The sequence below is a fragment of the Chlamydotis macqueenii genome, chromosome 6 (genome assembly GCF_036417535.1).
Source record: "Chlamydotis macqueenii isolate bChlMac1 chromosome 6, bChlMac1.mat, whole genome shotgun sequence".
Lineage (NCBI taxonomy): Eukaryota > Metazoa > Chordata > Aves > Otidiformes > Otididae > Chlamydotis > Chlamydotis macqueenii.
The window spans coordinates 2,128,239-2,146,923 of NC_141561.1; the positions used below are offsets into that span (position 1 = coordinate 2,128,239).

Consider the following 18,685-nt stretch of genomic DNA (forward strand, 5'->3'; position numbering starts at 1 on the left):
ACATGGTAGGAATTAAAGTAATCTAGTGCAAATCACATGTAATAATTTTTTTTATTCCTTCAAATACAGACAGAATTGCACATGTTTATTTCTTCATTTGTAGACAACTTGCAAAAACAGATTCCCAGTTCTATTCCTTGTGAAATTATTAATAAAAAAAAAAAGGAAAAAGCACTTTTCCAGCAACATTGCTGTGTCCTTATTAGGTATATTCCTCATGAACGAACCTCAGTAATTTTCTTTCCTCTGTCTATCATTGCGGATTAGATTGAATACAAGAAAGATGCCAAGTCAAATCTCCACTACACACCTATAGCAGATCGACCGGATATTAAGAAAGCAACTCAGGCTGCCAAGTTAATTAGTGATGTAAGTGCTTTTTAAGTCTTCTGTATACTTCTTCAGCAGTAATTTTACTATTAAAAACAGTGTCAGTAAAATAATTAAAAGGGAAAGTCATCACTACTAAACTATAATTTTTTTTTTTTTTTTTTTTTTTTTTTGTTAGATTGAATACAAAAAACGTGGGGAAGCTGGCATTGGTGTAACCATGCTGGGACGTCCAGATATTGAACTGGCAAAGGAGGTGTCCAAGCTAACTAGCCAGGTAATGATAAAGAGTTGGTGAAACTCTGAAGCAGTGGGAGAAATGAGACATGATATTAACTTATAGAGTAATGCTAATATTGTAACTGAAACTATTTCTAGATTAGGGGATAAGGGAGTGTTTTAAAATGAATGTGTTCAAGTAAAAATTAAATCACAAGGCAAAGTATTTCTTTGTTAAATAAACTTTTCTACTGATTACTAAATGTCAGTGGAGGTATAGAAGCTCGTTAAAATGATGCCATGACAAGATATTTTAAATACTATGGCTGTGTTCTCATTTTTTTTAAGCTTTTCTGGGTATTGGCTTTAAAAGAAACAGCCTTTTACCTGTCTCTTGTTATCGATCCTTTATGTGACAGACGTTCAGTTTCTTTCAGCCACTTTCTTCTTTGTGCCTTTAAAAGAATCTTCTGGTCTGAAGTTAGTATGTTATTATTTATAGAAGCTTGCTTACTCTTACACAGTGGTCATGTTCTCCAATCAATCTGAAGCACATGCTTGCTATTCTCTGAGAATTTTTTTTCCACCAGGATCTGAGTTCAACTTGGTTCTTTCTCACCACTTCATGATTTAATCCTGTAATTGTTTGCATTTCTGATCTTGCTTTCTTGCTACGCATTGTAGGCAGAATACCTCAAACGACATAAGAGAGGGCATGGAGCTGCATCTTATGATACCCCATGGATGAGAACCTTTAAGAAAGCTAATATGCTAAGTAGTCATGTAAGATAACTTTAAGTGACACATCTGGGAATGCCATTTTTATGCATCTTTCTCTTGCTTGCATATTATCTTGCAATTCCAAGCTGTTAAAGGGGTTATGATGCACCAGTTGCACTGAATCTTTTTGTGTCAAAGATGTTGAATGTAGCAAAACTTGCGGGACTGATCAGTTAGATGTGACCACCTTTTTTTTCCTCTGGAAAGAGAGTGCATGGGAATTTTGTGGGCAGGGAATTTGTGTGTTTCAGAAACACCACGTGAAGCTTGAAATGTTTTTGTGCCCTTTGTGTAATGGTTTTGGAACCTCCAGTGTTTTTAAATGGAAGTTTCCAATGCACTCATGCAATGTGAAAACTTGCATTTTTCACCCCAAAAAACGTAAACCCAGACATATAAGCCTAAGCTAATTTTCATGAAACTATACAGAAAATGGAAATATGTGTGTGTGATAAACCCGAACAAGGGTTCTGGTAATGTTCAGTGAGCAGTCGTCCCATATGCATAACATTGACGCTAGGGCTGTATTTTAACTAGTCAAATGTCTATTTAAGCTTCATTCAAACCTCTATAAACTTCATTTAAGCTCTTTTGTTTACATCGTGCTGCAATGGGCATAATGGAAGCATGGTGTATGGCTGAGTCAGCCCCAGAGCCTCTGAGAAGTGTACCTTATAGTGATTTGAGGGCACATCATTTCTTGTATTTCTTACCATCTCAGAACCTTTGGAAAACAGAAGAATGATAGCTGCCATTTCAGTTTTGCACATGTGTTTCCAGATGAAAAAAAAGGAGGGTTATGGTTTTTCCATGTCTGGCCATGACTGCTGCACGTAACTGTCGCATGTTTGAATGTCAGCCACTGTGTTTGTCAAGAAAACGAAGAATCTTTTCAATAGAACTGAGGATTCGTAAGCTGAACAATTGAACTACAAGAAAAAGAAGAAATTATATTTCATCCCATTCAGTGATAACAAGATCCTCCTCTCCGTGCTTTTGTTCCAATGCCAGCCAGTTCTCCTCTTAGTCTTATAAACATGCTTTGATGAGATTATTTTAGTTCTGACAGAAAATTAACTACTGTAGAGGCAGAAAGGGGGAAAAGAATAATTGGCATAATCTTTAACTTCTTTTTTCTTTTACATATTTTTTTTTCTCATAAACTTCTCCTTTTTAAAGCATTATGTCCAGTTTCTTTATCTACTTACCTCTTTTAGTTGTATTTCATCGCCTGTCTGGCATGCTTGCTTTTAATTTTGCATAGATCTTCCAGTTACATTTCTTCTGGGCTTAAAAAAAAGTGAATTCTCTGGCATGATGGACTGGTCTTGATCGTATGTTGCATAGCTTGCAAAACTTAACAGATTCTAGTATCCTTCTGCTTCTTTTTAATTTCTGTGGGATTAGAACCAATACTGATTCCTTTATGTCAAAAATGCTAACATTCTTTGTTTTGTTACAGCAGCTCTATAATGTGTGGATGTGCCTGTTTCACTGTGTGTTCTGTCTGAATGTTGGCATATTTTGCAAAACAAAAAAGCAACAGTGGTATCCAGCATGTGCTGTATGGACAAGAAAATGACAATGGAAAGAGTGAAATGTGATTGTGGAATGTGATTTAATTCTGCATTCAATCATCTTTCTTTTTTTTACTAATATAAAATTATCCATTTACATTTCTGTAATTGTCATTAAAAACCAGCATGAGTCAGCTGATCCTCAACTTAGTTATCAGTTCTTCAGTAATTTATTTCTTTAACTTCATTTTTGACAAATATATTGCTTGGAAGATCAGATTTTTTTTTTTCTGAAGAACAATTAATACTTTTTTTTCCTCATTGGCCAGAGCATTATATGTTCTTTATGCTTTTTATAAGTATTATCTTGGTCCTGAACAAGATCAAGTTCTTTCACAAAGACTAATGATGGTTGCTCATTTTTTGTTCTTTAGACCAGGGATTGGGGTTGCTAGCTTATTTAGGATAAGATATCTTCAAGGAAGTGTGGATTGGGAAATGGAAGAAAATACTGCCTCACTTGTTTCCAGACCAGGCAGAATGCTTCTACAGGGAAGACACGACAGATCATCAGAATTTTTCTACTGATATTTACTCTAATGGTACATTCTAACTATGGGATCCATTTAAACAAGCCGGAACTTAATCTTTAATACTTTTGAGTTATTCTTGCATTCTTCAGTAACTCTTCTGAAACAATTTTATGCATCTCTGGTAGCAAAAAAAAAGTAATAAAATAAAAATATTCCTAATGGAACGGTTCCTTTTGTAGACTTACAAGAAATAGTGAGGAATTAGCATTTAGCTGCACCCACAGCAGTGGGATGGGACAAGTAATGATGGATGAAGGACTTGCCCTCATTTAAGTAATTAGCAAAAATGTCATTCCTGTTGACATTTCTGTGCCTCCAGCCTGGGTCTGCTGGATTGTTACGGCTTACACCGCTATGGTGGTTTACCTTCCTGATACTAATGTGATTTGGAAGTGTTACCAAGCCTCTTGTGTAATCTAATTCCTAGTAATTAATTGCACCACTATTCTGTTTGTGATCATTAGCATCCTTCTTCATCTCTGATTTATACAGAATACAATATGCATATGACAGTATCTATATAAGTATTCGATATATTGTCATCTTCAGTGCTCGTGTGTCTTGAGGCAGTTTTTAAAGCTTGTATTTATCCAAGAACTACATAAGAAGTCTTTAAAATACTCTTTGTGTTGGGTTTTGTATCTTAGATAAAAGCTACCCTGTTTCACAATGCACCGTTCCCATCAGTTGGCAGATCCTTCCACTTTGAGGGTCAGAATTCAGCTGTACTTTGTCAACATAATTGTCTTGGCTATGTCTGTTATTTTTACAATGAGGAGATGTACTGAATGAAAAATGGCATGTGATATTTTGTAAATACAGGTGTAGATTTTCTTTCCATGTCAGGTCATCTTTGAAATAGCCTTTATTGCAGTGGATGCCTTCAAGTTACTACACTTCCGTTCTTCTTACCATCACCATTGAAGTAGGGTCTCTTTGCCTTCTGGAGCTAAACAAGTGAGTACTCAAGCACAGTTGTAATACCTGGTTGTTTTTTAATTTAGGTGAAATACAAGGAGAATTTTTCCAAAGAGAAGGGTAAAAAGCCAAAGTATGATTTAAAGGAAGCTAAAATCTACAAGACCATGAAGGATGCTCACAACATGGCTAGTGAGGTATGTTTGCTTGTGCCTTTTCTCTAGGGAAATTAAAAGCTTCAAATTTCTTTAACAAAGACCTCCTTTATATTGTTATAATTCAACATCACAGGTTTTATTAGCAGTCTCCTTTTCTGATGTTGTTTGTCCTTTCTTACCTGCAGGTGAAATATAAGGCGGATTTAAAGAAACTTCATAAACCTGTCACAGACATGTCCGAATCACTGATCATGAACCACGTCCTGAGCACCAGCCAGCTCGCCAGTGCTGTAAGCCCATTCACCAATCCCAGATCCATTCCATTTTCCCGTTACGATTGATTCCATTTGGAATCAATCTCTGCTAACTACATCTGTAACTGTTACTCCCTCTGTTATTGTTCATGGGACATCACCTGGTAGTGAGCTCTTCCTCTATTTTCTAATTATTATTTCCTAGTTAACTAGCCACTTTGATGCAATTTTTCCTCTGGGAAGTGAAATCTTCATTAGCTGTAGAACTGCTAATATTTTAAATCCTCTAATAATTTTTACTGGATTGATTCCTTATTACATTTTAACTGATTGCATCACACTAACAAATACTATTTTCTTCTTTTTTTTTTTTTACTTTTTTTTCTTTACTGCTTACTATATTTTAAATTTTTTTTTTGTCTGTTTTTTTTTCATTTCTTGTTTACATTTAACATCCCCCTCTTGTAGATGTACAGAATTATGCCTAACAAAATACTTGATAATTTTACTGAGAAAAGACAAAAATCATTATTGCCTGGTACAGCCTTTTCATGCATCCACTGTGTTTTCTTTTTTCTTTTTCTTTTTTTTAATCCTGGTTTTGAAAAATCTTTGTTGCAATCAAAATGGTCAAAAAAGTTAACTGTTCACCCACATCTTTAGAAATTATTTCTGATACTTCTTGATTTTGTTTTGCTTTTTGTATTTCTAATTTCTCTTTGATGTTCCATTGAAGTGTTGCTTTGATTGGACCTAAGAAGTAAATTTGCTGAGGGATTTTTTTTTTATTGAGATGATTTTTGACACCTTCCCTTCAGTACCAGTACAAGAAGCAATATGAGAAGAGTAAGGGTCACTACCATGTGGTGCCAGATAATCTTGAGCAGGTTCACCTAAGGGAGGCATCAGAACTCCAGAGCCACGTAAGTTGGTTGTGTGTTTCTCATTAACCCCACTCACTGAGTTCCAGGCTCCATCACCAAGGTCATCCTAGCAAATTCTCCAGTACATAACAATCTCTGTGCCTACCTGTTTTATAAACACTGCACACCTGAGTAAACAAGTCAATGAGCAATATTTGCAAGTTTAGAGCACATATAAAATATCTGTATGGTTTCTTCATTCTAGAATAGATCTCAAAGTTGCTTATGTGTGTTGCATCTGGACTTTTTTACATAATATAATACATTTATCAGGGTGATTTCATCTATAGAAAAAAGGAGATAGTAATCGCAGAAACTGGAAATTGGAAGAAGTGAGGTTGTTGCTGATGGTATATTTTCAACTGCTTTATCCATTCTAGCCTCAGGTGACAGAAAGGAGAGCTCTGACATTCTTTTTCTGTATACAAAATTGCTTTAACCAAAATGATACCTACTGCTGCTATTAAACGTGTCTGACACTTTTTCCTTCTGGAGTATAGCAAATGGTGAATCAATCCAAAGAAATTCACCTCTGATTTGGTCTCTAATCCTCTCTATTCCAAGTATTTCTTGACCTTAAAGCAAGAGAGAAATTACTGCTAGAACACAAAGGGCCATAGTTGTTGTTCTGCTGCACGGCATGGAAGAGCAAAAAGGTTACATAGCGAAGGACTATAAGAAAATGGCTGTTAATCAGTTTGTAGTTAGTTAAAGTCACTACTTGTTGCTCCAGTTTGAGATCAGAATCTGTCTCGGCCAAAGACATAGCATTACCTCATGCAGCAGGCTGACAATGGATGTCCTAAAGTGTCTTGCTTCACTTGAAGCAAGAATATCTTCATCCTTATGGGCATTTTACTTCCTGGACACTCATGCACAGAATTAGTTAACAAGTTTTCAAGCCCTGCCGCTAACACTCCAGCAATCCGTTAACATGTCAACTGGCTGAACTCAACCAGGGTCCTGGGCAGTCTGAGTGCCTTCAAGTTAGATTTTTACAGCTACCTGTCGTCCTTCTTGTGATCAGTAATTTTTTGAACTTTGAGTTGACACTGCTTATTCTCTGCAACAGGAAATAAATCAGCAGAATTTTAGGCCACACACATTTTGCTGCAAGCCTGACCTTTGATTTTTCATTTTATCATCAATAAGATGGATTTCAGGAAGATAAACAGTATTAGACATTCATTTTTTTACTAGAGTTCTGTTGACCAAAGTAAGCACGTACTAGTCAATGAACTAGTTCTTTGATTATTTAGGAGGGTAACTTTTTTCTTTTCTTCTCAGGTGAAATACAGAGAAAAGTATGAGAAGGAAAAGGGCAAACCTATGTTGGACTTTGAAACTCCAACATACCTTACTGCAAAGGAATCTCAGCTCATGCAGAGTGAGGTATGGTTAAAATCAATACCAATAGACTAAGGAAACCTTAATTACTTTTTTTAATAGTTAAACTTTCACAGTGATTTAGACAGACAATTATACTTGTCTTGTACATGCTGATAAACTGAAAAACTATAGCTGAATCAGTTCTTTATGTTGGTTACGAAATACTACATTTAAAATTCGTGAAGCTTTCCTGTGTCATGATGAAGTGTACATTATCTGTAATTTTTCATCGAGAAGGTATCGGTAAATGAAGCTTAAACAAGTCCTCAAGTCTTCAGAAGAAATATAATATGAAATACATTTCCCCTAAACACTTGCAACAGGAGTATAGTATGTCTGTCAGTTATCACAGTCCACAGAAAGTACTCTGGTTACTCTTTTCACCTCAGAAGTCTGTTTTTGAGAAACCCATTTATTTCCTGTTTGTCTTTACCGTCATACTGTTCTTCCATGACCTGTCTTTCTATTTTCTCAAGCAGTTATTTTCTGTTTGTTTGAAGTACGATCTTGTTCTGTCACAGTTGAAGGCTTATACATGCTGAAAGACAGTTGTATAAGGCTGTTAGTCATTATGTTTGAATGATTCCATTGAATGTTTTCTCTGTATATACAAATAAGTAGAGAGGGGGGAAAAAAAAGGCAGTCAGGTCATATTTCCATTGGAAGTAACTAGAAGTTTCATGGGCTTTAGCAGACAGGATTGATTCCTTTAGGTGCCTGCAGTGCTGACTGTAGCAGATTGTCATTGTGACGTTAATACCAAAGCACTGCTCCATCCTCCCGTAATTTTGAACTTAATTAAAAATAATGTAATAAATATTTGCTATTTTGCTTATTTTTTCTTCTTACTCTCATTAGAAAGAATATAAGAAGGACTTTGAAGAGTCCATTAAGGGCAGAAACCTTACTGGCTTGGAGATTACACCATCCTTATTACATGTCAAATATGCAACCAAAATAGCAAGCGAGGTAGCGGTTATTCTGTGCTTATTTCCTCTGTCAAGTTAAATAATTCCACTAAGTATTCTAAGCAGCATTTCTTCTTCACCACTTCGTTTTTCCTAACCATTCACATTAAGCATGTTTACATATATTTTGTGTTGTGATCTAATTTGTTGTGGACATTATTCGTTAACTGTATTTGTATTTACTGTGTCTCTTTCTGACATTCATCAGCGTAACTGTTCCATAGCAGGGTGTATATGTGTGTGCCTTTGCAGTTTACCTTGAGCAATAATTACTATACTCTATTCTGTTGCAGTAGTTCTTACATAACCCTGTAGGATACTCTTTGCTGTTTTGAAAAATTATTTTTTCTTTTGGAGTTTTTGGATTATTTATTTTTTTTTTAATTTTTGCAACAAAGCTGTAGAGTCTAGACCTCTCTTTAGTCTGTCTGGCTTTGCAGTTTTGATTTAATTTCTTCCGCAGAAAGAGTACAGGAAGGATCTGGAGGAAGGTGTCAAAGGCAAAGGACTAACTGCTTTAGAGGAGACTCCAGATATGTTAAGAGCAAAGAATGCAACTCAAATCCTCAACGAGGTATGTCAAAAACTGCTTTAAAAATACCTGAGTGCATGTAACAGCCTTCAACTGATAAGTGCTTATTGCCGTGTAACACTGGTGTGAACTTTGTCATTCCCTAGAAACTCAAGTAGAGAGATAAAAGAGAATGTTTGTTTTAGTGACTGGGGATAAAATCGGGAGCCTGAGCTTGTGACTGAACTGTTCCTGGCTTTGCGGTTACTGTCAGGAATATAGGTGGGAAACAGGCGCTGCAATCAATGGTCAGCCCAGTCGAGGGAGAGGCTAAACCAGCGCTGTCATACAGCAAGACAAAGCATAGGAACCAGAGAGGTCGGTTTTGTAAACTAGACATCTTGTTTCACATTGGTCATCTAAAGGAACTTACACTTTGAGGGTACTGATATGAGAAGGAAGAGCTGGCCTTTAGTGTGCTCCAGTTACGGCAGACGTAGGGCTGTTTGCTCTCGAGGTTTGAGCCGTAAAGCACACGCTTCAATGACATAATTTGTGTGTTTAATTGTGAGTTTGTTAGTAGCATTCCTGTTTTGTGGTGTAGTCATGCAACTATCTGAACTTGCTAAAAGTATTGTGATCACATTGACAAAGTGTCCGTTGCCTTCATATGCAGAAAGAGTACAAAAAAGCCTTGGAATTAGAAATCAGAGGAAGAGGTCTGACAGAGCTGGCTTTGGAGACACCCGATTTTGTGAGAGCAAAGAACGCCACTGACATTGCCAGCCAGGTCTGTGTGAATATCTCATATCACATCTGATGTCTTCTTTAAAAGAAAATTTATTAACAGGTTTTTTTCTGATTACACCAAATGAAAATTGTTAAGATATGATGAAGGCACCTGAATGTGCGCTTTTCCCAACAGATCAAATACAAGCAGTTGGCAGAGATGGAGAAAGCCAACTACACCAGTGTTGTCGATACTCCAGAGATTATTCATGCCCAGCAGGTCAAGAACCTTTCAAGCCAGGTATCTTGAGTGAAGCAATTTAATCATTGCTCGTGTGGGAACCTTGAGTGGATACTAATTTGAAGCACCTAAATAACTACCTGCACAACATCCCTGAGATACACCAGAAAAAACAAATTTCTCTAGAGCTGTAATGTGGCATATCTTACTCTGAAATTCCATTTCAGTATTGAAATTAATTTATTTTAATACTGCAATTATTTCTATTGTTTTGGCAATACCAAAGCTAATTTTGTTCTAAGTAGATTTAGTTTCATTTCCCTACTCCTTAAAATCCTAATGCTCAAAATACATCTTACACAGAGACATAATCTGAATTTATATCAGACACAGAAGTACTCACATTTCCATAAAGGCAGGCGTTATGCAACAATAAGTAATGCCATGTTGTTTATTACTGCTTTTGTATTAATGGAGTGTATTTTGTATTTTCTGTCAGAAAAAGTATAAGGAAGATGCAGAAAGGACCATGCCGTACTATGTGCCTGTCACAGACACACCAGAAATGCAGAGAGTCCGTGAGAACCAAAAGAACTTTAGTACAGTAAGTGTATAAATAATAAACAATGTTACTGTCAAATAATTTTTAAAAATCAGGTGTTCATTTAGTACGGTTCTGATACCACACTCTAATCCCAACGAGGCTGCGTTTATATTCCCAGGGATCTTCAGTTAGAGGGTCCACTATGTGTGCAGCAGCCCACTTATGCATTGCACAGGGAACCACAATCATTCTGTAATTTTCTTGAAAAAAACCTTTCTGCTGCAGTGCTTTGACAACCCCTTTGCAAATAACGGGGAGTTACCCTTACAGAAGCTGTCTGTGGTCGTCAGCGGGACTGCCCGCAAGAGCGGACAGTCAGTAACAGAACTCCACAGTCCCACTTGAAATCTTTAACTCACATGGTTGAGACTTCATTGTTTTAGGTGCAATCTAGCTTCCTTCAAGATTTTTTAATGAGGCTAATTAAGGATCTCCTGTTGCTGATTTAAATGAGAATACTTGTACTGTGGTACATCTTTATATAACTGATTGTGATGTTATAAGGTGTACTTGGAAATATTTTTTTTCTCATCTTCAAAGAAAACTCTGAGTAAATGTTTACGGCATAGAGTCAACATTTGATGTTTTACTTTATCTTTTTCAATAGCTTCAGTACCAGTGGGACCTACAGAACAGTAAAGGAAAAGTTACGGTTGTACAGGACACACCAGAAATGCTGCGTGTGAAAGAAAACCAGAAGAATTTCAGCTCGGTATAGTTACTTTCTGTTTTCAGTATTCATTCCAAAAAATACAGTTTATGTTTTATGAAATAATTATTTTGGGCTCTTTTCTTGCAGGTACTTATATTCTTGACCTGCTTAAATATGTATTCTTTCAAACAGAACTAATTTTAACCTAAGTAAATTTAGCTGGTTTTTGTGGAGTGCGCTGCTTGCACTCTTTCACATATACATAGCTGTGATACAGTTACACAGTCAGCCTTGTACTTAAATTGGTATTACTAGCATCCATCTTTCTTTCGTCCTGTTACCATGTAGTGTATTCTTGTTGTGTGGCAACTGTCTTCTTTCAGTGCAAAGTGAACTGTCTGCCTGATTTGTTTCCCATTTTGTGTTACCCTGAAGTGCCTAAAGTCTGCCCTATCATTTTCCCACCATTAGCATAGTAAGTAAGGCATTTCTGTAAAAAAATAATAAAACAAATGAGAACAAAAGGAACAAATTAGAACAAATACTAGGCTTCAGCCCTAAAATTAGCCTACAAATGTTTTGGCAATAGGGCAGTGACTGGAGAGAATGCTCAGAGTTGGTTTTCAGCCTGCCCTGTTGTGTACCAATTGCTGTCGTGAGCCCGTATTCACTCCCTGGAAGAAATAATGTTGTGTTTTGTATGCTTAACCTTGTTGTCTTCATTCTAAATGTTAAGATTTTGTATAAAGAAGATATTGGAACTGGAACTACTATTGAAAAGACACCAGAGATGCAGAGAGTTAAACGAACCCAGGATGCAATTAGCTCGGTATAAAAGAATTTATTTTTAATAACTACCTGTGCTAATTCAACTTGAAATAATGTTCCCCCCCTCCCCATTTCTTTAATTGTTGCTAACAGTGGTTTGGCAATAATCCGTCCAGCTAAGGGTTACTTTCTAAAAGTTTTTGCCTATTCTTGTTACTTGAACAGTAATCTTTCTAATGATTAACATCCCATTTGTTACTTACAATCCATTTCTAAAACATGAAAGCTCTTGCCATAATTTTTAATCTCATTCCAAACACAGTTTATTTAGCATAGAATCAAAGAATCATTTAAGTTGGAAGGGTCTCTTGAGATCTCTACTCCAACCCCTCAAGCAGGCTCAGCTGGAGCAGGCTGCCTAGGACCACATCCAGTCGAGTTTTTAATATCTCACAGGATGGAGACTCCACAGGCTCTCTGGGCAACCTAGTCTGACCACCCTGACAGTAAAAAAAAAAAGTGTTTTCCTGTGTTCAGATTGAATTTTCTCATTTTTAATTTGTGGCTGTTACCTCTTGTCCTGTCACTGAGCACTGCTGAGAAGAGTGGCTCTCTCCTCCCCATTCCTTCTCACTGGGTATTTGTACGCATTGGTAAGTTCCCCCTGAGCCTACTCTTCTCCAGGCTGTCCCAGCTTTAAGCCTCTTCTCATATCAAAGATGCTCCTGTCTCTTACTCATCTTTGTGGCCCTGCACTGAACTTGCTCCAGGAATTCCGTATCTTTCTTGTACTTGCAAGCCCAGAACTGGACACAGAACTCCAGATGTGGCCTCACCAGTGCTGACTAGAGGGGAAGGGTCACCTTCCATGACCTGCTGTCAATGCCCTTCTTAATGCAGCTGAGGATTGTGTTGGCCACCTTTGTCATAAGAGTGCTTTGCTGGCTTCTGGTGAGCTTGTCCAGCAGATCCCCAAGGTCCTTCTCTGCAAAGCTGCTTCCCAGACAGCCCCCCCCAGCATGTGCTGGTGCCTGGGGTTATTCCTTCCCAGATACAAGGCTTTGCATTTCCCCCTGTTGAACTTCAGGAGACAGCTCTCAGCCAATTTCTCCAGCCCGGCAAGGTCCCTCTGGGTGGCAGCGCAACCCTTGGGTGTATCAGCAAGTCCTCCCAGTTTTGTATCGTCTGCAAACTTGCCGAGAGCGCACTCTGTCCCGCCAGGATGATATTGAGTATTGGCCCCAGTATTGACCCCTGGGGTTCGCCACTGCTGACTTGCCTCCACCTGGCCCTCGTGCCACTGATCAAAATGCTCTGGGCCCAGCCGTTTGGCCAGTTTTCAGTCCCTGTCACTGTCCATTTACGTAACCCGGACTCTGTTAGCTTCCCCGTGAGGATGCCAGGGCAAACAGCGTCAAAAGCCTTACTAAAGCATGTCTTGTAAAGCTTTTCTATTCTATAGAAATTGTAACACTCTAAAATTGGAATAATTGTATGTATTACTTTTCTTTTGAAAATTGTAGACCTTTTTCATGCTTTTTTTGAGTGCTGACATAATTTCAGTATAAAAGATACTAACATGGCAGCCAATTTGTTTCATGCATTGTTTGTTAAATATGTTCTTGTGAAATGCTGTTCTCTTTTTTGTTATGCTACAGTAGAAATGCAAACAGCACCGTAATTGTTAAAATGTTGTATGATGACTCTCGACTTTGTGGAATATGACAGATTTTTGCAAATCAACAATTCTTCAGTCATTGGGAGACATACCTGTGTCAGCTGTGCTTTAATGACAGTCCTTTTACTTTTTTCTGCTGCTTGCGCCTTTCAGATTAAGTACAAGGAGAGCATTGGCAAAGGAACTCCCATTCCTGATCTCCCAGAAGTGAAGCGTGTCAAGGAGACGCAGAAGCACATCAGTTCGGTAATGGTCGCTATTTTCTACTTACCTATAGACTCGTGCAGAGCTCAAGCTACAAGCTTTGGTAGTGTTTGTGGGTATTTTTTTTGTTGAAAAGAGAACAGATCTCTCAAATCCTTATATTCAGCAGCAGGAAGTTCAAATATCTGATTTTCACAGTGATCATTACAGTCAGCCACTTCCCTGTATTGCTTCTGTGATTTTTTTTTTTTTTTTTCTAAACACAGAGTTAGAAACAAAAAAAAATGTAGGTGATGTCTTACAATTAGTCTGAAAAAAATGGATCAGCTAGAGAGAACTTTGTGGAAAAAAATAACTGGAGCTTTTTTGTAGTCACAAGACATAGTGACAATTACTAGTGGAAACAGTGCCTGGCTCTTCCCGTATCTAGTTAAGTCTGGATTTTAATAACCACTCTCCTGATTTTGAGCCACTGCTGCTTTACTTTGATCTCTGCACGCAGAATTGAGGCAGGATGTGGTCTTGCGATGGCTGGTGCCTCAGGTGTTCGCTAGACAATGCGGAGGAGCAGTGACACCCGTATAATCAGTATGTTATGATTTTCAGTCCTGATTTTATAGGTACCGCTTCTCTCTTGAGCTGTTTATCATACTGATGGTTTTTTACCACTCACTTTTGCAGAGTTGAGTCATTTTTTTCAAATGATTCTTCAGTTTTCCCTTTACAAATTTTGTTTTCCCTTGCAGTGAGTGCTTTCTTTTTGTAGTTTTTCATTGTTTCAATGACATCAAGCAGTGAAATTTTTTGTTAGCTGTTTTTATTGCAAGTATTATGCTAGTTGCAAGAAGAACCGTGAGCGCATTTGTAATGTATTTCTACATTATTAGATTTAAAACCAACGCAAGCATGTCCTATGCAACTCCTTTCATGAAAAGTGCAATTTTTTAAACAAACAATTACAGGTTGAGTTAAATCTAATAATAATATGAGAGCTAAAACTCAATAGTTTTTCTTACTAGAGACTTAAAACAAAGTTAAATAGTGATGTTCCAAACAAATAGTTACAGAGATCAAAACGAAATGGCGCCCACAACTAAGTATTTTGATGTTAAACAGGTGCATCAAAGGTTCAGCTGTTTAACACCATTTACAAACCTCCAGAAGTGTTGACTGCCTGAAAAGTAATACTATTACATTTCCTAAACTAAGATGAACACGAGAACATACCTACCTTTCATGCCAGCTCAGCAGAATATTTAAACCTGTGTCCTACTTTAATGGACATGAAGTACTTTGCTGAGCTGGTGACTGTATTTAAAAGATGCACACTGACATAAATAAACGGTGCATGTGTTTACGTATAATCCCAGATTATTCTGACCTGTGAACCTGGTAAACTATCTACCCAAATGTACTGTAGCTGTGGAAGGAATGTGATTTGCTCACCTTGCTGGGTGCTTGTGTTCTGCAGGTGTTGTACAAAGAGGACCTAGGGACAGGTATCCCAACACCCCTCACTCCAGAGATAGAGAGAGTCAAACGCAATCAAGAACACATTAGCTCGGTATTTACAAAAAAAAAAAAAATAATTGTAACAACTTATTTTTGCATAACACCCTAACATATGATCTGGTTTTCTTCACTAGTTTAGAATCTCACCCTGCTCCTGTCTTTTCCCTGTCAATATTTTTAACTCATTTATATTCCACCTTTTTGTGCTTTAACTTTTTTTTTGGTGATTGACAACTTTACATGCATTTCTTTTAAGAACCAAGACTGGAAGTAAGCTGTGACATTAACGGGGTGTTTCTCTCCATGTTTGTTTTATCTTAACCCTTTATCTTCTTGTAGCTGTAGTTATGTATTTACAGAATAATCAACCCTCAGCCCCTTCCTTAATATTAGCCTCTAGAACAAGTGTGAAATTAATTAAAAAGTCATCCTAATGTTGAACATAACTCACAAAAAAGTTTTAATGATTTTGCCTGTGTTGAGTGCTTTTTTTGTGGAAACTTTCTTGTACCTCACAGGTGTTATACAAAGAGGGCTTAGGGACTGGCATCCCCACACCGGTTACTCCGGAGATGGAGAGAGTCAAACGCAATCAAGAGAACATTAGCTCGGTATTGCTAAATAAAACAAAAGCTACCATTTCCAATGCAAATCAAATCCCTTTAACTCCTCCGTATTACATTTTTCTTTCAGTTCTTTGTTGAACTTTGAACAACCCTTTCTTAATCAAATCACTAAAACGCTGTCAGTAGCCTTATATTTTAATTTTTCATTCAGTCTAACTTGTCGTTAAACTGTTCCAGCTGTGAGATTTTAACCTCATTTACTCAAAGCAGTTAAGCAGTACCTTATTTTTCTTCCCAGTAAAACAGCCGTAGCCTGAGCGATGCCGCTCTCCTCAATAACAAAGCCCATCCTTCTAACATCGTCAGACTCACCACACCGGTTGCACTGCAAATGAAAAATGAACTCTTAACATTTCCTGAAGCAAAGCAATCTAATGCAAATAGTGTGTGTTGTCTCTCTCCTGGTTTTGCTGTGTTGGGTGCTTTCTTATTATCCTACAGGTCTTTCTAAGGACACTTGGGTGGCATCCCCATGTCACTGCAATGCAAAAAAAAAATGACAAAAATTGCATCTCTAAGGGAAAATTACCATAGTAACGAATTCCTGTCCAGATTGTTCCTACTCCTAACGTGTTCCAGTCCAATGGCCATTATGTCATAATTTTGTTCTATATTTGTTTTAATTAGAGCAGCTTTGGACTAATTTTGACTCACTCTGACCCAATTCAGACATGACCAATATGAAATTCAGTCTTGAATTAAGATTAATAGGACAGTTCAGAGAAGTTAAACTGGTTTTGCCACATTTAATTGTCGCCGAGGTCATCAGGGCTCTCTTTTACGCTAGTGAGCCTGTTTAGAAATTTTAGAGGCAAAGCTGCTCATTTGAGATCTTTCGTTTGAGTAAGAAAACTCCTTTGGGCAAAAAAAAAAAAAAAAAAAGTAGAGTTTTCAGGGAACTTGGCCCAGGCTGTGCTTTGCCCAAAGCCCTCCTGCAGATGTTGCTGGCATTATTTAGAGGTACCTAGGTGAGATGACAACCTTGGAGTAATATTAGCTGGTTTGCATTGATTTTTTTTTTTTTTGCTAGCCTTTGAACAAAGCTGACAAAACTCTAGTTTTCATACTTCGAAGTTTCATTGCATTGAATTACTTGTCTTCTCTCTCTGTCCTCCTCTTTCCTTTCCTTCCCCCCCGCTTTTTTTTTTTTTTTTTTTTTCCTCTTTCCAATACTGCTTCCCTGTTGCCACACAGGTGTTGTACAAAGAGGGGCTGGGGATTGGAACCCCAGTACCTGTCACTCCTGAGATGGAGAGGGTCAAACGCAATCAAGAAATCTTTAGCTCGGTATTTTTTTTGTCATTTACAAAGAAGTTCCCTGTAACTATTTAACACTTGTGAATTTTCTGCTCTCTCTAATTAACTTATAAACATAGAAACATCTCTTTTCTGCTATGAAAATTTTTAGTTGTTGTTAGTTTTGTTTTACGTATTTATTTTAAAAAGATTTTTTTTATAATCGTAATGCTTGACACTTCATGTCCTTTCATTATTAAACCTTTTTTTTTTTGTGAGGCTTAAGATATTTTGCATTTTTAAAAAGCATTGGGTTTTTATTTGCTTAATTCCATTCCTCTAATGCTTTATTATTCTGTTGAAGCATAGCTAAGAGTTAGGAGGCAGTATTGCCTGCTATCAGGTGGCTTCCTCTAAATTTATCACAACTGTTAACTGGTTTATACTTCCTGTTTTTTCCTGCTTTCTAGTAGATTTAGTGAGCATAAAAATTGTATGAATTACCTCTATCAAATGCAGTTTGGTTTTGTTTGGTTTTTTTTTTTTTTTTTGGTTTTTTTTTTTTTTTTTTTTTTTTGTTCTTAACTTTTTTAAACTTCGACGTTACCGTATAGGTCTTGTACAAAGAGGATCTGGGGACAGGAACTCCAACCCCTGTCACTCCTGAGATTGAGAGAGTCAAACGCAATCAAGAAAACTTTAGCTCGGTATTTTTTTAATTTGAAAAGCAGCAATTTCCCTTTTAATCTGTGTTAAAATAATTTTTAACACAAAAAAAAAATAGTCTGGTATTCCCCTATAATCAATTCACACAAGAATATCCTGTTCCCCATGTTTTGACATTTTTCCTCCATAATTGTTACTTACTTTGTTTTGATTAGATCCTCTTACTAATGATAACTTCTAGATTTTGTGTTCCCATCTTCCTTTTGACTCTGAACGTATTTTTTTTCTTCCTTAATATCTACTTTTCCTTTTGTTAATCACTTCAATCCTTGGTTGTTGGGTTTTTTCCTGATTTTACCACATATGAAAACTAAACTGTATATTGCCTGATACAAATCCGTGGGATTGAGCTCAGTGTAGCGGTGCTCTGATACACGCTGGTGTAACTCGCTGTGATGTTTGTGGAGTGGGGAAATGAAACGGCATTTGTTTCTTTATTCCTTCTGCTTTGTATTTGATGCCTTCTCCCTTTAGGCAGTCTTTAATATTTTTGCACAGAGGCAGTAGCCCAAAGCTCTACTGGTGTAAACTGCTCTAGATAAGTTTGAAGCACAGGGTTTGCGGGGTAAAAAAAAAAAAAGCAAATTAGTAGCATTAGGATGTTTGTTGGAGTGGTGAAAGAGTCAATAAGAGAGGTGAGCACTAGTAATTGTAACTGCTTGGGCACCATTTTCACACATGCACCTTTGTTATGGTCATGTCTGTGTCCTTCCTGTGAGAAGCCAGCAAGAGTCTCTGATGAAAAACTCTGGACAGTAAGTAGGGTTTCCCTGGGGGAATGGATGCCTCTTCGCTGAGTTGTGTGTGTGCACAGAAAAACTTTTTGGAAGGCGCATTAGGACCTGGAGCTCCGGTGACTCGAGTACGGTCAGGAAGAAGTTTCCCTCAGTGCTGCTGAAAAGACAGTAACATCATAGAATCACAGAATCATAGAATCTACTTCAGTATAGTCTGTGAGACTTGAATCTTCTAATACTCACCAGTTTCACATGTCCACCTTGAGAAGCACTTACCCAAGCTGGGAAGGTATTCTAGCGTTCTGGTAGCAGTCAGACTGGTGTGCTAGTGTTTAACTCTGTCTTCAGAGTTTTAAACTAGTTTTTTATCTTTATTGATTTTATTTTTTTAATCCCTGTGTTTATTCAGGGC

The 18,685-nt window shown here is 37.3% G+C and overlaps 1 protein-coding gene across 1 annotated transcript in view; it reads left to right on the top strand.

The window, feature by feature from the left end:
* Nucleotides 1-18,685, top strand: part of NEB (nebulin) — a 124,121-nt gene that overhangs the window by 96,439 nt on the left and 8,997 nt on the right. The window contains exons 127-145 of the mRNA XM_086750430.1: nt 268-369; nt 509-607; nt 1,234-1,332; nt 4,444-4,554; nt 4,701-4,805; nt 5,588-5,692; nt 6,980-7,084; nt 7,940-8,050; nt 8,513-8,623; nt 9,237-9,350; nt 9,486-9,590; nt 10,030-10,134; nt 10,742-10,846; nt 11,523-11,615; nt 13,386-13,478; nt 14,908-15,000; nt 15,467-15,559; nt 16,769-16,861; nt 17,425-17,517. Of these exons, the coding sequence (XP_086606556.1) occupies nt 268-369; nt 509-607; nt 1,234-1,332; nt 4,444-4,554; nt 4,701-4,805; nt 5,588-5,692; nt 6,980-7,084; nt 7,940-8,050; nt 8,513-8,623; nt 9,237-9,350; nt 9,486-9,590; nt 10,030-10,134; nt 10,742-10,846; nt 11,523-11,615; nt 13,386-13,478; nt 14,908-15,000; nt 15,467-15,559; nt 16,769-16,861; nt 17,425-17,517 (1,935 nt within the window). The remainder of the gene's footprint in view (nt 1-267; nt 370-508; nt 608-1,233; nt 1,333-4,443; nt 4,555-4,700; nt 4,806-5,587; nt 5,693-6,979; nt 7,085-7,939; nt 8,051-8,512; nt 8,624-9,236; nt 9,351-9,485; nt 9,591-10,029; nt 10,135-10,741; nt 10,847-11,522; nt 11,616-13,385; nt 13,479-14,907; nt 15,001-15,466; nt 15,560-16,768; nt 16,862-17,424; nt 17,518-18,685) is intronic.